The sequence below is a fragment of the Sceloporus undulatus genome, chromosome 5 (genome assembly GCF_019175285.1).
Source record: "Sceloporus undulatus isolate JIND9_A2432 ecotype Alabama chromosome 5, SceUnd_v1.1, whole genome shotgun sequence".
NCBI classification, from domain to species: Eukaryota; Metazoa; Chordata; class Lepidosauria; order Squamata; family Phrynosomatidae; genus Sceloporus; species Sceloporus undulatus.
The window spans coordinates 142,242,171-142,259,664 of record NC_056526.1 but is presented as its reverse complement, the minus strand read 5'-3'; the positions used below and the strand labels follow the sequence as shown (position 1 = coordinate 142,259,664).

The following is a 17,494-nucleotide window of genomic DNA, read 5'->3' as shown; positions in this document are numbered from 1 at the left end:
CAGTGCTATTCAACATCTTTATCAATGACTTGGATGACAGAATTATCGAATTTGCAGATGATACCAAATTAGGAGGAATAGCTAATACTCCAGAGGACAGGATCAACATTCAAAATGACCTGAATAAACTAGAAAACTGGGCCAAAGCCAACAAAATGAAATTCAACACGGAGAAATGTAAGGTACTGCACTTAGGGCAGAAAAATGAAATGCACAGATATAGGATGGGTGACACCTGGCTGAATGAGACTACATGTGAAAGGGATCTGGGAGTCCAAGTAGACCACAAATTGAACATGAGTCAACAGAGTGATGTGGCAACTAAAAAGGCCAATGCAATTTGAGGCTGCATCAATAGTAGTATAGTGTCTAGATCAAAGGAAGTAATAGTGCCACTGTATTCTGTTCTGGTCAGGCCCCACCTGGAATATTGTGTCCAGTTCGGGCCCCACAATTCAAAAAGGACATTGACAAACTGGAGCGTGTCCAAAGGAGAGCAAATAAAATGGTGAAGGGTCTGGAAACCATGCCCTATGAGGAACGACTTAGGTTGCTGGGGATGTTTAGCCTGGAGAAGAGAAGGTTAAGAGGTGATATGATAGCCCTGTTTAAATATTTGAAGGGATGTCATATTGAGGAGGGAACAAGTTTGTTTTCTTCTGCTCCAGAGAACAGGACCAGGAACAATGAATGCAAGATGCAGGAAAAGAGATTTCACTTCAACATTAGTAGGAACTTCCTGACAGTAAGGGCTGTTAGATGGTGGAACACACTCCCTTGGAGTGTGGTCGAGTCTCTCTCTTTGGAGGTCTTTAAGCAGAGGCTGGATGGCCATCTGTCAGGGATGCTTTGATTGAGACTTCCTGCATGGCAGGGGGTTGGACTGGATGCCCCTTGTGGTCTCTTCCAACTCTACGGTTCTATAATTCTATGATTCTTCTGGATTTTGGTTCCAGACCCTTGTGGATAGTGAAATGATATCCCTTATATAAAATTACAAAATTGTGGTTTGCTTTGTGGAATTATATTTGTGGATGATTGAATCCTTGGATGCAGAATGTGTGGATAAAGAGGACCAACTGTACGGTTGAACAGGTCACATATGTTTGATCCTACCAGTGATGAGCAAAATCTTTTGTACTGTGCCCCCTGTAATTTTAATCTTCTCTTGTCTAACAGTTGGGTGCAGTAGCCAGGGCCTTTGATGGCAAGGCACCTTTTGAGAAGGCCCAGCCTTCAATCAATTCCCTGATCTATTTTTTAAAAAAAATAAAAATAAAACATCACTCTGACATTCACATAATTGTCTCATTTCAGTCATTCCCTTCGAGAGATTAACTGTGCTCCCCAGGCAGTCTCACTAGGGGCACATGAATGGCAGGAGGGTTTTTCCTTGTTCCACATGAGTACTTGAAAATTAACATATTAGTAAGGAGACATACCATGATATTTGTTCCCTTCTTTCTTCACTCCACTGCCTTGGACTGTACACAGTTAACATGGATATGTATAGTTGCAGAATGCAACATAAGGTATTAAAGAAGGAACCATAAGGGGTCCTCTCTATGCTTTGTAAATGATTACTTGTTTGATTACTGTGGCCCTTTGACATATACTTTAGTTTTTAACAGGCGGAGCAATTTGTGAGCTTCTTTCAAAGGTTAAATTTTAATTATATTGCTATCTAAAATCATAGTTGCACTGCAGGGGGTACATTTTTACAGTGTTTCAGTCCCTGGCCTCTTTTTTCACTTTGTTTACATGCACTGTATGTAAACAGAGATTGGATTGTGTAGGCCTTAGGATGCATGTGCAAGGTTTGCGCATCTTTCTCCTGTGGTGATGGGTGGAAGGTCTGACAGGCACCACACAGGTAGACACTGTTGACATGTCAGAATAGAAAGATTCAAGAAGAAACACTCAAGAGAAAGTTAAAAAATTTTAAGTGAAAGAAAGCAGTGGTGCTTGGAACTACCCTCCACTCTATGTGCATGTGAAAACTGTGATGGCAATAACATCCGACGGTTAATTCAATATTGATCTTCACCCACCTACTATTCTGGGTGGCTTAATGTATGGTTACCTGCTCTTTCAGTCTAAATTTATACTGATTTCAATGTTAATAAGTGGCAATGCAGTAGTTTGGTGAAGGTAGAGGATTTAACTCAGTTAAATGATGGGATGAGTCAGCTTACTGATAGACCTACTGTTCCAGGAAAATGTAATTACCTGTCCTATTTACCTACTGCATTCATTGATGACTTGTAGTACCCCAAACTGTGGACAATAATATGGAGCCGATGTGATTGAAAGAGAAAAAGGCAGAAGATATCGTATTGAAGTAATTTAGGTTTTTACTGAATCAGAGCATTCATCCATCTCGCTCAGTATTTTCTGCAGCAGAGCTTCAAAGTAACTCATTACAAATGATGTGTTACTTTAATTAACTAATTTTTTGAAATAACTAAATCATAGCTAAATTACAGTATGATTATACCTTAACGAGGAATAACATCACAACACTTTTGCAGTGTAATTGCAATTACTTAACTACTTTTTAACATACTTTTACAGTTAAAGGACATATATGGTCTTATTCCTTAGTTGTGCTTTGTGCTACAGGACAGCAGCCCTTAACACTATTTTTTTTTTAAAAAAAGTAATGTGTAGTAACCATGTAAGTTAATAGGAAAATAAAGACAAAGGAACAGATGTATGTTATTGACATTTGTGTATTAAGTTGTGAGAAAGGAAGGGTGTGGGTAAAAAGGGGAGAAGGATTTAAACATGCTGTGTCTCAAACAGTGGCATCACTAGGGTTGGTGTCACCTGGTGTGGTAACACATGATGTCACTTCCCCAGTGGTGTCTTTCCATACCAAATCATACAGAATCCTTAGTAATATTTTTGTAGTAATGTTACTCATAAATCGTAATTCCCATATATAACTGACATAATAGTTGTGACATAAGCAACTAGCAAAATTACAATTATGTCTTTCAATTGCAATATCATACACACAGTCTAAACATATTTATATGTACATCGTTTCAAGTAAAAATTTTGGTAAAATTTGATGTTTTTTTTAAAAAAATTAAAATAATAAAAATAAATTTAATGTAAAAACATCTTTTTAAAAAATATTTTTTAAAAAACCTGGGGCCTCTCCTTTCTCTTCTCAGCCCCTCACACCATCTCTTCAGCATTTTAAATGGATGCAGGTGAATGCCACAGCCCATTTCTGCCCAAAGGCAGATGTTTGGGGAGCAGTGGTGTTACGCACATCTTTAGGGTGTCAGCTTGTGCAGACTGCACCCCACTAGTGATGCCCTTCCTCTCAAACACAGAGGAAAGAAATGATTCAGTTGCATGTATTTATTTGATTAAACTGGTACAATTGTATTATTTTTCCCAACAGCTCCTTTTTCAAGAGAGGATACCACAGAGTAATGTAGAATCCTTTGTCTCAAACATGGTAAAATCTCTTTGTGAAGAAATATCTAAAATGTAAACCAAATAGATGTAGCTATAAGCACTTGATTACATTTTTCCTGCAAAGAAATTTAAGAAGGAGTCAAGACATGCATGCTTTAGTTCATGTTTTATAGGTGCTAGCTGTAAAGTGAGAGCCAGCTTGGCATAGTGGTTTGAGCGTTGAGCTACAACTCTGGAGACCAGAGAGTGATTTCCAGCTTGCGCATGAAACCCACTGGGAGACCTTGGACAAGTCACACTCTCTCAGTCTCAGAGGATGACAATGGCAAAACCCTTCTGAAGAAAAAAGTTGCCCAGAAAACCCCTTGACTTCCCCAGCCTAGGCTGTTAAAAGAAACCCAGTCCAACTAGCTTTTCTTACTCCAGAACTTCATCTCACCTTCTTCTCCTCACCTCTCACCTCTTCCACCTCACTTAACTGCACAGGCATGCTGAGAGACTTTTGCCTTGTTGGCAAAGCTACCATTTATTTCTGGAGCAATGACATACATGGTGATAATGTAAACACTGACTTGTCTGTATCCTAATATATTTAGGTTTGAGTTGATATTATCTCCTTTTATGTTTCCAGGTTTATCAACGCTACAAGCTGTTCTGGATACTGCAGCTGAAAAGAAATGGCAAGTGACTGCTATAAATGTGGGGAATATTAACAATGATAGAAAAGATGAAACATACCGCTCATTATTTCAAGATTTGGAGTTGAAAAAGGAAAGGCAAGTAATTCTCGACTGTGAGCGGGATAAAGTCAACGACATTGTAGAACAGGTTTGCTACCCTCTATTTTTCAGTGTCTAACAATGTAAGCTTATGCGAAATGTACTGATGTAGCACTTATTTATCACCAGGATTGATCTGTTTTTCAGTCAGATCTTGGAACATTATGTTTTACAAGCAACTTGCTCCCATTACTTGACGTAGTTGAGAAGTATTCCCCCCCCCCCGTTACCTATAACTGTTTACTCAAAAGTAACTAGTTATGGTTCTTCATATTAATGTTTTGCTGTATTTTTTTTAAAATAACATGTAAAATACAAAAATATGGAGAAAACACCCTCCAAATGAGCTATCTAAATAAGATTTGAGGAGTAATTGAGTAAACAATATTGGTAATGCCAACACACACTATGCACATACTGCTCATTAACTACCCCACAGTTACCATTTTACAGATTATTAATCCTGTATTGTGTTTCTTCCAAGCTCTGGTTTGTTTCAGCATTGCAAATCAATACCAATATTAATAGCTACTACTACCACCACCACCACAACCACTGGTACTATCTCATACAATTTGAAAACAACAGCAATTATCAAACAGAAATCCTGCTGATTAAATAAAAACCTACTACTTCCTAACATTTGTGTAAAATTGTATCAGCTGTCGCTTAGATGGTAAAATATGTTTTGTATGAGTGGATGACATTTCTGATTGCATATAGGAGGGAGAAGGGGAATCCATTGATTCCCATACCCAGCTTCAATACCTTGTACTGCATTGTATGCCATTCCATAAGGTCCTGTGAGTATCAGCAATGGATGTGGAGCAGAAGGAGCCGTGATGGGAAAATGGGATAAAAGGGGCCATTGTCAAAAACAATTGTAGATTTTCACAAAATCTCCACATTTTTGCATGCACAGCAGTAAACAAATGGGATTGCTTTTGAGTAGGAGTAGAAAATGAATGTGTAGACTGAAAATGGAGAATATCACACAGGGGACCGTACCTATCCTGTCTTTCCCATGCAATTGCAGGAAGGACCTTCATACGATGTTGAGCTTATCCAGATATTGGCTCATCCGGAAAGTGCAAGTGACAGTAATCATGCAAAAGTCTGTGTCCGGAAATTAATAGGCAGCCAGTGAAGAGACTTTAGTATAGGTGTAATATGGCCACCTCTAGATTTTCGCTCTGGCTGTCATATTTTCAATTACATGTAGTTGAAGTTTCTGGACTTTGTGTAAGGGTAGCCCTATGTAGAGCGCATTACAAAAGTCAAGACGTGAAGTTACCAGCGTGTGCACTATAGTTTTCAGGTCTTCAGGCTCCAGGAAGGGGCGCAGTTGGCGTATCAGTCAAAGCTGATAAAAGGCACTCGTGGCTGTCACATCTATCTGAGCTGACATCTGGAGTGGTGGGTCCAGGAGCACCCCCAAACTGCAAACACAGTCCTTCAGGGGAAGTGTAACCCCATCCAGGACAAGTTGACAAACCTCCATACCTGGATTAGGACCTGAGACAATGAGAAGCTCCAGTTTATCTGGATTCAATTTCACTCTGTTTTCCTCATCCAGCCCATTACTGCCTCAAGACATTCATTCAGAGGGGAGATGCCTTCCTTAATTGTCACTGAGGTCCAGGGCATGGAGAGATATAATTGGGTGTTATCGGCATACTGATAGCACCCTGCCCCATGCCTCCGGATGATCTCTCCCAGTGGTTTCATGTAGATGTTGAATAGCATTGGGGACAGGATGGCACCCTGAGGAACACCAGATTTAAGCTCCCTTTTAGAGGAGCAGCTGTCCCCAAGCATCACCATCTGGAATCTGCTTGAGAGATAGGACTTGAACCACTGCAATGCAGTGCCCCCGATCCCTAATTCCCTCAGGCATTCCAGAAGGATATCATGGTTGATGATATCGAAAACTGCTGAGAGGTCCAAAAGCACCAGCAGGGTCACATTTCCCCAGTAGATACTTAAGCAAAGATCATCTACTAAGGCAACTATAGCAGTCTTGACTCCGTATCCAGTACTGAAGCTAGTTTGAAATGGGTCCAGATAATCTGTTTCAACCAAGACTGCTTGGAGTTGAAGTGCAACTGCCCTCTCAATCACCTTGCTTAAAAATGGAAGATGGGAGACCAGTCTGTAATTGTTCATGTCCAAGGGATCTAGGGAGCGCTTTTTCAGAAGCGGACCTAAGAGCTGCATTTATGATATATCTCAGGTAAGTCCTAAGTGCATCTCCTCTTTGGATGACCAGGCATGAAGGACAAGGGTTGAGAGGACACTTTGAAGACACTTGTCCACATTCCCAGTACTAGCAAATTCAAATTGATCCAGTATGATCTTATTCATGGAGTCACTGGACACCTCACCTATAACCTCTGCAGTAATACTGGCATCCAAGTTGGCTCTTATCTGAGAGATTTTATCTGTGAAATTGTCATTTAAAGCATCACAGTGAGCTGTGGTAGGCTCTAATAATGGGTTCTGAATCAGGTCCCTTACCACCCTGAATAGCTCTCCTGGATGAGAATTCACAGATGCAATACGTGCAGAGAAGAAAACTTTCTTCGCTGCATGTATTGCCACTCCGTAAGAATAAAGAAATTCTCTATGGCATGTCTTGTCAGATAAGAGTCAGGTTTTACACCAGTAGCATTCCAGTCATTGTCCTTCCTGCCTCATATTCCTAAGGTCTTCCATATACCATTGGTTATGATTAGAAGCAGGTCAGAAAGGATGCTTGGGAGCAATCGTGTTGATAACCCTAGTGAGATTATCATTCCAGGTATTGACCAGGGAATTGACAGAATCATTGGTGATGCCAGCCATAAAAGCCTCCAAGGTTTTCTGGAATCCTTCAGGATCCATCAGCCTTTGAGGGAGGACCATTCTAATAGGTCATCAACCCCTGTAGGGGTAGATAGTGGCTTTAAGTCCAACCCTGACCAGGAAATGGTCCATCCATGACAATGTGGTGGTATTAATTACCTCCATCCATGGCTGTGCTTGCTCCGTACTAAAGACCGCATCGAGGGTATGACCTGCACAATGTGTAGGGCCAGCAATAGGCCCATGCTTGTCATGGATACCATGAACTCCCGAGCTGCACTTGTCAGATTTGATTAACTGGTCTCAAATGGGATGTTGAAGTTCCCCAGAACCAAAAGTCTGGGTGACTCCAGCACCAATTCCGATATTAGCTGTGTCATCTTGGATAGGGAGTCTGTTAGACAATGTGGTAGTCAGTATACTCGTCTTCAGGCTCAGGTAAATACACTTGATGTGGTCTGTTTTCTGGAGAGGTATCCTGGTAAATGTGGGATTATCTTTATGAACTATGGCCACTCCACCACCACCACCCACTTTCCTTTACCTGCTCACTGACAGAACACCGGGCTGGTAGGGCCTGAGCCCAGATTATAGCATTGTCCTCTTCCAGCCTATAATCTGCAATGTCAACTCTAGTAAAGCTCAAGTGGTTCCATAATTCCTTTATTTGCACAACACAGTTAAGATGTGCTTATTTTAAAGGGCCACAAGGGATTGTATAATTTGCTGTTACTTAAGAAGCTTGTATGTTGTTATGTGCTGCTTTCATTTTGTTGCACAATATTTGATAGTAGTAGTAGCTGAAATAGCTATATCTCCATCATTTTTTCCATTTGTAAGACTAACTGACACTGAGGAAGTAGACTTTGATCCACGGAAGCTCATGCTGACAACTTTTTTTCTTTCAGTTAGTCTCAAAGGTGCTATAAGATCTTTCTATATACTGATTCTACAGACTAACATGACTGTATCTTAGAATTCTGTACATCTGTTTGCTCAACTATGATATAGATATGGGTATGTCTATATAGGTACGCAGCTTGGGTTGTTGTTTTTTTAAGTGGGTAGTAAGGAAAGGTGGGTGTCATTCTGGAAGAGATATAAATAAATAAATAATGAAAAATTCAACAAATGAGTGATATTTGAAAAAAAGCTACCAGAATATATTGAGGATAATCCACTAAGTGAATTTTATAGGTGAACACCAAGGAGGTGCATTGCACATGGATTGCATCAGTTGCCAGAATCCTTCTGCAGGATTCCACTGCTTCTGACAAAATCAGTGATAGCTCTCAGTTGTATTTCACCCTAGGTACCCTAAAATCTTTCTCTGCTTTCAGTGCCACAATGAGCTGCACATGGGAGAAAGGGGAGGAGAAAATCTAGATTTTGCTAGTGGAAGCAATGGAATCCAGTGGGAGTAGACTATTGGATCCTGGCCTTATTTCCTTATTAAACATATTTCATAGTCTCTGTCTTTTTACCCAAATAAAATGAATTATATGGTTTCCTTCCAGGTTATTACAATTGGCAAACATGTAAAAGGATACCACTACATCATTGCAAATTTGGTAAGTCACTTTATACTAACACATATACTTAATGGCTGGCATCCTTTTGGGAAATTATTCCATCAAAAACTGCCCAAGGTTGATATTCTCAGGAGGAGAGCAGAGAGAGAGAGAGAGAGAGAGAGCGCATTGGGACCATTGCGCAAATGGAGCCAGCAGCATGGCTGTTTTGCAACAGCCCCCATACGCAATTTGTCCTGAAGTGCAACATGTCAGGATGTCCAACATGTCCAACACACAAAGTGTCCTAATGCACATACAAAAGAAAGAGAGAGAGAGAGAGAAGGGAAAATGAGGCCATTCCCCATTCTCTGTGTACAGTGAATAGGGATCCCACACACACACACAATTAGGACAGGAAGAGGGAGTACGTGGGTTTCCTTATGTTGTTGGACTGCATCTCTCAACATCCTTCACAATTGGTCATGCCAGCTAGGGCATACAGGCATTACAGTCAGCCACACGTGAATAGCCACAACTTCTCTACCTTTAATATACAGTGTCCTAGAGTTTGACATCTCCACCTGCATAGAAAATTCCTTGTTGAAGTGGTGATTCCATCTCTAAACCCAATAGACATATTTGAAATTGAATATAATCTGCATCCATGTAGGTTCATTAACAGCGTAATCTACATGTAAGAAAATGAAACAACAATGAACTGAAATAAGTTTGTGCTAAGTTTGTTCCTAGTTTGAAGTAAAAAGTTTTAAGTCGAGAATTTGTTCAATACACACACATTTAAGAAACAGTTGAACAGAACTCTGCTGAGATGTTTTTAAAATCTAGTAGATATTGTGGAGCATGTGCTTTTCATGTAAAGATTCCTGGTTCAATCGCCAGCATCTCTAGTAGGTCTAAAATATTCCTGTGATACTCCTTATTGAGACAGCTTCCTATACTATGCTCACTTGGCTGTTTTTTCTTAGGACTATCTGGTGAGCTACACCTAATAGGAAAAACTTACAATTCTGTTGTTTTCCAGGCTCCAAGGGGCATTTTATAAATGTATAATTTATTCTGACTACCTTCTTACATGTCCACAGGTCTCTTAATAGCATGATGCACTTTAACTGCCATTACTGCATCCTATGGAATCCTGCTCTAGTTTGGGGCAGACTAGAGCTCTCTGGCTGAGAATTCTAAACGCTATGTGCCTTCAAGCCATCTCTGACTTAGGACAATGCTCATATAGAGTTTTCTTGGCACGATTTCTTCAGAGGAGGTTACCTTCCTCTTAGGTGCAGAGACTGTAACATGCCAAAGGTCACCAAATAGATTTCCATGGCTTTACAGGGATTTAAACATCTCCCAGTGTCCTAGTCAAACTTTCATACCATTACACCATGCTGGATCTTAAGAGAATTCTAAATACAGTACCTTGCCCTAAACTACAAATCCCAGAATTTGACAGGATGGAATCTTGCCAATTAAAGTGGAATTATAGCATTATAGTTGTGTAGTTTGAAAGGGTCTCCAGTGTGAGGGAAACATTTTTTAAAATTATACATTTCAAGTATGCATGTTAAATGTGCATGTTGATTCAAGCTTGTTCCTTCTATTCTCTCACTGAAGTATGATTGAAAGATGGATAATTGAACAAATGACCAATGTTTCCCATGCCTAGGGATTTAATGATGGAGATTTATCAAAAATACAATTCGGAGGAGCCAATGTTTCAGGATTTCAGATAGTGGACTATGACGACCCCTTGGTGACAAAATTTATACAGCGTTGGTCAACTCTGGAAGAAAAAGAATATCCAGGAGCACACACTAGTACGATAAAGGTACACTATTTTTCTTCTTCATTTGGAATAATATACACTGTGGAAATTATTGTTCATTGTTGTAGTTGAAACATCAGTAATGAATTTCTGAAGGATAGCCATACTAATTCATTCGGGGGGGGGGGGCCTATAATAAATTGTTATTGCGGCATGAACCTTCACAGACTAACAGCTACTTCATTAGATGCATGTACTGGTATCCGTGGTTGAAATATCCACAGGTTAGCAGTAGCTCTTTCACATTTCTATGCAGAATACAAAAGTACAAAAATAAAAATATTCATTTTTACAACAGTCACAGATGAAAATACTTTCTTGCTAACATTATAAAATGGGCCCATTGTTTTTATAATTGGAAAATCCAGTCTCACCCTGTTAAGTTGGTTGAACAGACCAGAAATATATTAATCCAATCAACAAATTTCCCAATTCATCTCACACAAATGAAATATAATACAAATTCATTTATAGAATTCAATTTACTAATAAATTCTACTTCAGTAGGTAATACTAGAAATACTAAGAGCAATTTGCCCATTTTATGGAGCAAAAGCAGCTAGGCCATAATGTTCCATATAAGTGACTAATAACAGAGAAAGTAGCAATAAACCTCAACACACTGTCAAGGAGTTAATGATTAAAGGGGAGAGGAGAAAGAGAATGACCCATGTTAGGTACAGTGATAAAATCTTGATTAAACTGCTTCCAACCAGGCAAAACTATGGGGGGACCAAAATTATGCTATTACCTCCAATTATGAATTCTTCCCAGTGAAATTTTACTTCAGTCCTCACAATTTTAGCACTGCAGTAACTTAAAATTTCAGATGAACATTTAGAAATGGCACTGTATGCACCTAAAGGAAAGACGCAGGCAAAGATATTAAGGAATGCAAACACAGCAAGAATAAAAGTGCTGGGTGTCAATAATTTTTACTGTCTCACTCTTTGCAGTGCTAGAAATTTGGAGACTGAATTATAGTTTCATTTTAGGGGCAAGAATTCTTATTTGGGGGTCAATGTGAAATAGAATTTATCAATCTCCAACCGCACAGATACATGCCTGGCGGCTAGAATCCTGTTTGACATTTCCAAGTAGAGCAAATTCTCTCTGTGTAAGGCTCTCGCTTCACTTCAGCTGTAAAAACTGATAAACTATAGTGATTACCCTTTTCTCTATGCTATCTCCCCAGTTTTTCTCCTTACTTTAGCAAAATGTAGTTACCCCATGGGCTGCAGCTGTTTTTAAGTGTCTGTTACTTTCAGCTGTCATAAAGTCTTAGTCATGAAAGATAAGATGTATCAGGCACAAAGTTTCTAGCCACGAATATAAGAGAGGAAGGGAGCCCAAGGGAGGTGCCTTCAGTTTAGCTAGCAAAACTGTCAAGGGCTTTGCCAAAATTTCATTTCCCCAGAAAAGCTTGTGAGACATTTAAACAGCAATTTGTGGCTCTTTTCTCTGTATCAATAAATTTCTATTGCGGTGAAAGCATTTTTAATGCATCCCATCAGTAATTATGGGGAAACCAGATGTTCAGAGCAGTTTATATTAATGTACAAGCAATTTTGTTAAAGAGCATAGTTCTTTCTGTTTTCTGATTTTCTTAATCTTTAGGTTAACTGAAAACAGCTGTTCATTTAAGGTAGTGTATAAGGTAGGATTTTTTTTAAATTTTTTTTTGACAGAGCGTATCCCTTCTCCCAGTAGTGAGAACATATTAACAAAATAAATATTATGGAACTGATTAGGTCACTTAGGCTCAACATTAGGAAGAACTTCCTGACAGTAAGGGCTGTCCGACAGTGGAACACACTCCCTCAGAGAGTAGTGGAATCTCTCTCCTTGGAGGTCTTTAAACAGAGCCTGGATGGCCATCTGATGGGGATGCTTTAATTGTGATTTCCTGCACAGCAGTGGGTTGGACTGGATGGCCCTTGCGGTCTCTTCCAGCTCTATTATTCTATGATTCTATGAATTCTATGATATAGAACACTTTCATAGTTCCCTCTCAGGTCATAAAAGATTATCACACTCGGCTTACCGTCTGTCAATCGTCCCTGGATTGTTGGGGAAGTGCGCATATATGAAGCCTGGTGCACTTCCTCAGCATCATGGAATTGTCAGCTCCCTGTAGTGTCATGGAATCATTCAGGGAGAGTGAATTTCCTCTTAATGCAAAGTTTCTGTTAAGAGGAAATTCACTCTCCCTGAATGATTCCATGATGCTAGAGGGAGTTGATGATTCTATGGCACTGAGGAAGCATGCCAGATGTTTATACACGCACGCTTGCCCAATGATCCAAGGACGATTGACAGACGGTAAACCCTAGGGCCTATCCCACTTACGCTTTAAACCAAATTGCAATTCGGCTTCACTCCATGTTGGTAGTCGATTCCAAAATGTCCCTTGTTCACACTATGAAACTGGATCTTTTCATTATTCAGTGTAATTGCTTCTTTTTTGCCACGATTGTCATCCCCATTAGTTTGCACTGCTTCAAAATGAATGTCAACCATCACTTAAGTGGCAGCCTGGGCTCTGGGTGGGGAGAAAGAGAAGAGGGGGACCAGACAGGAGGAGGAAGAGTTGCCAGCTGAGGATGGAGGGATGCAGGTGCGGGGGGAGCAGGCAAGTAAGCAAGTAAACAAGCATGGGGCAGAATTTGAGGAGGCAAAGCCTGAGCAGCGACAGCAGCAGCAGCACAACCTGAGGAGAAAGGGAGGCAGTGAAATGGGCGCAGCTCTGAGGTGGCAAAATCGGCTACCTCGGGGTCCAAGGGGTGCCGGCGGGGGCTCACCAGCCAGCCATTGGAGGGACAAAGTTAGGGAGGGGTGAGGCCCAGTGGGGGGAGCTGGGCCCCGGTGGGGGGAGGACGAGATGAGGAGGAAGAGGAAGACAAGTGTATGTTTGTGTGTGTGTGTGTGTGCACATAGTGCATCTGAGGGAGTAGACTAAAGGAAAGCTCATGCTGACAACTTTTTTACTGTATTTCAGGGAGATGAAAGGAGGAGGAAGAGGGGGATGATCGGATTTTTAAAAAGAAATTAAGAAATTTGCAAGTAGTTGCGAAATCTATGAATCAAATCTTCTATCAATTTTATTATTCTTTTTAAAAGAAATTGTGCACCACAAGCATAAAGGCAGCGGGGGGGGGGGGGGGAATGGTGGATCTGCCAAAAACTGCAGAGGGATGGTAAACACCCCTCTGCCATTAGTCCCTCCCCTCCAGAATGATGTGATTCCAATCTGTCATTCCCACTTGCTGAACACTCTTCAGAATCAATTCTTTTCAAAAGAACCATTTAGAAACTACTGTCTGGAGAAATCTGGGTTTTTGCCTTTGTCTCGCTTTATCACAACAGGAATCAATCACATTGTGACAGGAACTGGTTTCAAATGGGAATGAGGGTCATTTACACTGATCAATAATTAGCTCTATTTCATAGCGGGATTGCGCCCCTAGTGTGATAATCTTCATAGTTCCCTCTGTGAGGAAGGAGTGCAAATATGAATGCAGAACAGATGAAGGGGCTGAATTGGGAAAGGTTTCCTATTCTCTTTGCTTTCTTCAGACATTCCATCATATGGAATTTCTGGAGATGAACAGAGAGAAAAAATAGGTGAATTGGTTACTTTGAATGTTTTGCAGCACTCTATATTTGTGTTTCACACTCCAAATGTTTTGAATTTCAGTTCCCCAAAGACCCAGCCATAATGTAGAGTGGTAATAGAATATAGGAGTTATAGTCCCACTGTTCCCATCCCTGCTTTAGAGGGTCATAAGTAATGACAGGTTCTGGAGAACTCCCAACCACTTCCTAAGTCAACCAACTAATATCTAAAGTGCTGGTGACTTGGATAGTGTCATCTGTAGCCCAAATTCTCTTGGTAGATAAAAGTAGGTTGGTATCTTTTTGTTCATCACCTTCAGTTTTTCAGAAGACAAGTTCAAGTTACAAAGTTGAAAAGTTATTGGGCAGAGTATCTCAATTCAAGGGACTGAACTATGCCTTCTAGTTAACAGATCTGCTAATCCTTTGATTCTATTTGAGCAACTGTCAAATAGAAGAAAGAGTAGTCTTAGGAGAATTCTATAGACATGATACTTTGTTCTTGTTCATTAATCAATGTATATAATGCATATTATATAGGGATGAAAATATTATACTAATATACTAAACTTTTTCTAAAGGTCACAGCTATAAGGCATTGTTTTTTTAAAAAAACCTCTACTGGTTTGTAATTAATATTAGCTCGTATGCTTCATAAACCATTTATATTTGCCTCAAGACTGCAGCTATTTCAGACTGCATATAAATGATTACAGTAGCAGCAGGAGAAATTGTCTATCTCAGCGGTGTGCTCTAGCATAATTTAGTTACTGACTAGTCTCTGGGCAAGCAATGTTAAATTGTTCCAACAGCAGATTAAATTTGGAGACATTGGATCTATTCTCCCAATATAATCAATGAATATGTGATCAAGAGAGAAAGGCAGATAGTGGGAGCAAATGCTTCTAAGCACTTTGATCTAGCTGCATTATTATGTCAGGCTTGATTGCTTTTCAGCAAAGGAACTGTTTGAAGTAAGGTAGTGGTGGTTCTGAGCTTGGTATCACCTGGTGTGAGGGGGGGGGACTGACTTACCCTCCTCTCAGCCCTAGGAAGCCCTGGTGACACAGTGGTTAAATGCCAGTACTGCAGCCACAAGGTTGTGAGTTTGATCCCAGGCAGGGCTCCAAGGTCCACTCAGCCTTCCATCCTTTCATAGGTTTGTAAAATGAGTACTCAGCTTGTTGGGGACAATTAGCTTATACGCTTGGGGGTGCTAGTTCACTGATAAATGGTAGAGAAATGTATTTGCTATTACTATTGCTATCATCTAGCCAGCAAAGGCCTTCATGATCTGCTATGGTTGCAACCATTCCAGATCCCACTACTGAAGGGGCAACGCTGTGGCCTCCAGAACATCCATTCAGGGTCTTGTACAGCTGCTGGGAAAGCCCAGTAGACATGCCAGTGCCTCCAGGTGTACCACCTCATCAGGTGATACCTCCTTCTGGATCCACACTCTCTACACACACCCCAAGGGACACCACTGAAGTAAGGAGCATTCCTTCATATATGGGAATGGCTAAGACACAAATAACAGACCTAAGAAGAAGTATACTTGTGGGAAGGCAGTTCATGCCTTTTGAGAGGCCACAATCCTTTTATTATAAGAAGGGAAACCAAGATTTCCTTGCTGCTATGAAAATTTATAAAACCAAAATAAGACCACAAATACTATATAGTATATCTGTTTGGGTAACAGCTTTTAACAAGGAGGTTGAAAGTCTACAAACTCAACTCTGCAGGAAATTGTTCTCTATCCCACCATGTGTTCATCACCTAACATTATATGCCGAGCTTGGTTAATGGCATATAAATTTTGGCTTAAAATCCATTATAGACCAAATAGATCTAGTCTAATATGGTTTCTTTTATCTGATAATTATTATATTAACTGGTCAAAAATATATGAAGATAAATTAAAATTAAAGGGCCTAAATCTGGACTCTTTACTCCTCCTAACAGAGGAGGAGTGTTTTAAGGCAATTAAGGATTGTTTATTGAGTTGGGACTACATGATGACTTATTCCACTCCTCCCAGAGTGTGCTCTTCTTCTGTATTTGGCATTCCCCCTTATTGTGGCAAGATGCCAAAGTACTTTCAATCATTGTCCCTTCAGGCTTCAAGGAAAGCTTTCCTCTTCGCAAGGTTGAATATTCACCCTTCCTGTGTCACCAGGGGTAGATATTTGAGGATCCCTTTTGCAAATCGAATATGTTTATGTGAACTATCTCCAGATACCCTCCAAAATATTATATTTCTTTGCCCGCTGTATCAAAAACCGAGAGCGAAATTACTAAAGAAACTATTGGAATTGAACTACTGTTTAACGGATATAACTCTAGTACATTTATTGGAGGATTGTAATGTACAGATTACACAATTGATGGCCAATTTTCTAATGGAGGCAACAAAAATCTGGCACAAATTAAATAATGGTTAGAGTTTAGTGTTAGATGATTTTAAGGACGATAAAATTTTTAAATTTTTAAAGTATTTATGTAACTATTTTAGTTTAATTTTGTATTGTATTGTTTGTTGTATATTGTCTATTGAGATGCCTAATAAAGGTTGATGGATGGAGAGGCCACAAAACAGTGGTTTGTGGAGGGGAAGTGAGTCCCTGGGGCGGGTTACAAACCGCCATAAAGTACGTATTCACTACGTATTAGGGTTAGGAAGGGGTGGTGCTTCCGCACCCCCGTAACCCTAGTATGTAGTGAATACGTACAATATGGCGGCAGCCATTCCACACAGCCGCCACCATATTGACGTAGCGGACGCTGTGCATCTGCATGTCGCGCGGCACTTATGACGTCGCGAGTGCGCCATTGGCGCCTCATGGCATCATAACTGCACTGCAGGAAGAAGCTCCATTTTGGAGCTTCATTTTTGCTCCGTGCGGGAGTCGCGCAGTTTGGCTGCTGCAGCTCCCTCGCGGAGCAAACAGTACCAGCAGACCACCACAAAGCGGCAGTCTGTAACGCACCATAAACAGCATTTTGCTTCCCCCATCTGAATACTAAGATGAACAATATTTCTGATTCTTGAAGGGTGAGAATGACCCGTTGATTCTCTTTTTTGTGCTTATGGGCCTGTTTCTGCCTCTCAGCAATCCCTTGGGTCACATTAGTGGTGTTTGCTTCAAGGTCCCAAGGTCACAATTATGAGTTTCTCTTGGCTTTACACTGCTTTGTATGTGTACACTTGTATTGCTAATTGGTCTAGTTTGCTGATATCATAGTAACTAAGCATCTGCTAATGTTTTGGACATCTTACTTATATCTTATCTATAACAAGAAATATAAGGTAAACTTTTTGAAATGTAACATGGGCGGTATCCAGACCGGCGCTTACAGATGCCCCGCAACCCTAGCACATAACTGCAGTGTCAAAATGGTGGCGCCCTGTCTACATGGGTGCCACCATTCCAACGTCACGGACGCACCGCAGCCAAACTGCG

At 40.4% G+C, this 17,494-nt stretch overlaps 1 protein-coding gene across 3 annotated transcripts in view; it reads left to right on the top strand.

The window, feature by feature from the left end:
- The window catches only part of GRIA2 (glutamate ionotropic receptor AMPA type subunit 2), a 107,304-nt gene that overhangs the window by 60,048 nt on the left and 29,762 nt on the right, over nt 1-17,494 (top strand). For all 3 annotated transcript variants that reach the window (XM_042467672.1, XM_042467671.1, XM_042467673.1), the window contains exons 4-6: nt 4,067-4,263; nt 8,576-8,629; nt 10,257-10,418. In XM_042467672.1, coding sequence (XP_042323606.1) covers nt 4,067-4,263; nt 8,576-8,629; nt 10,257-10,418 — 413 coding nt within the window. The remainder of the gene's footprint in view (nt 1-4,066; nt 4,264-8,575; nt 8,630-10,256; nt 10,419-17,494) is intronic.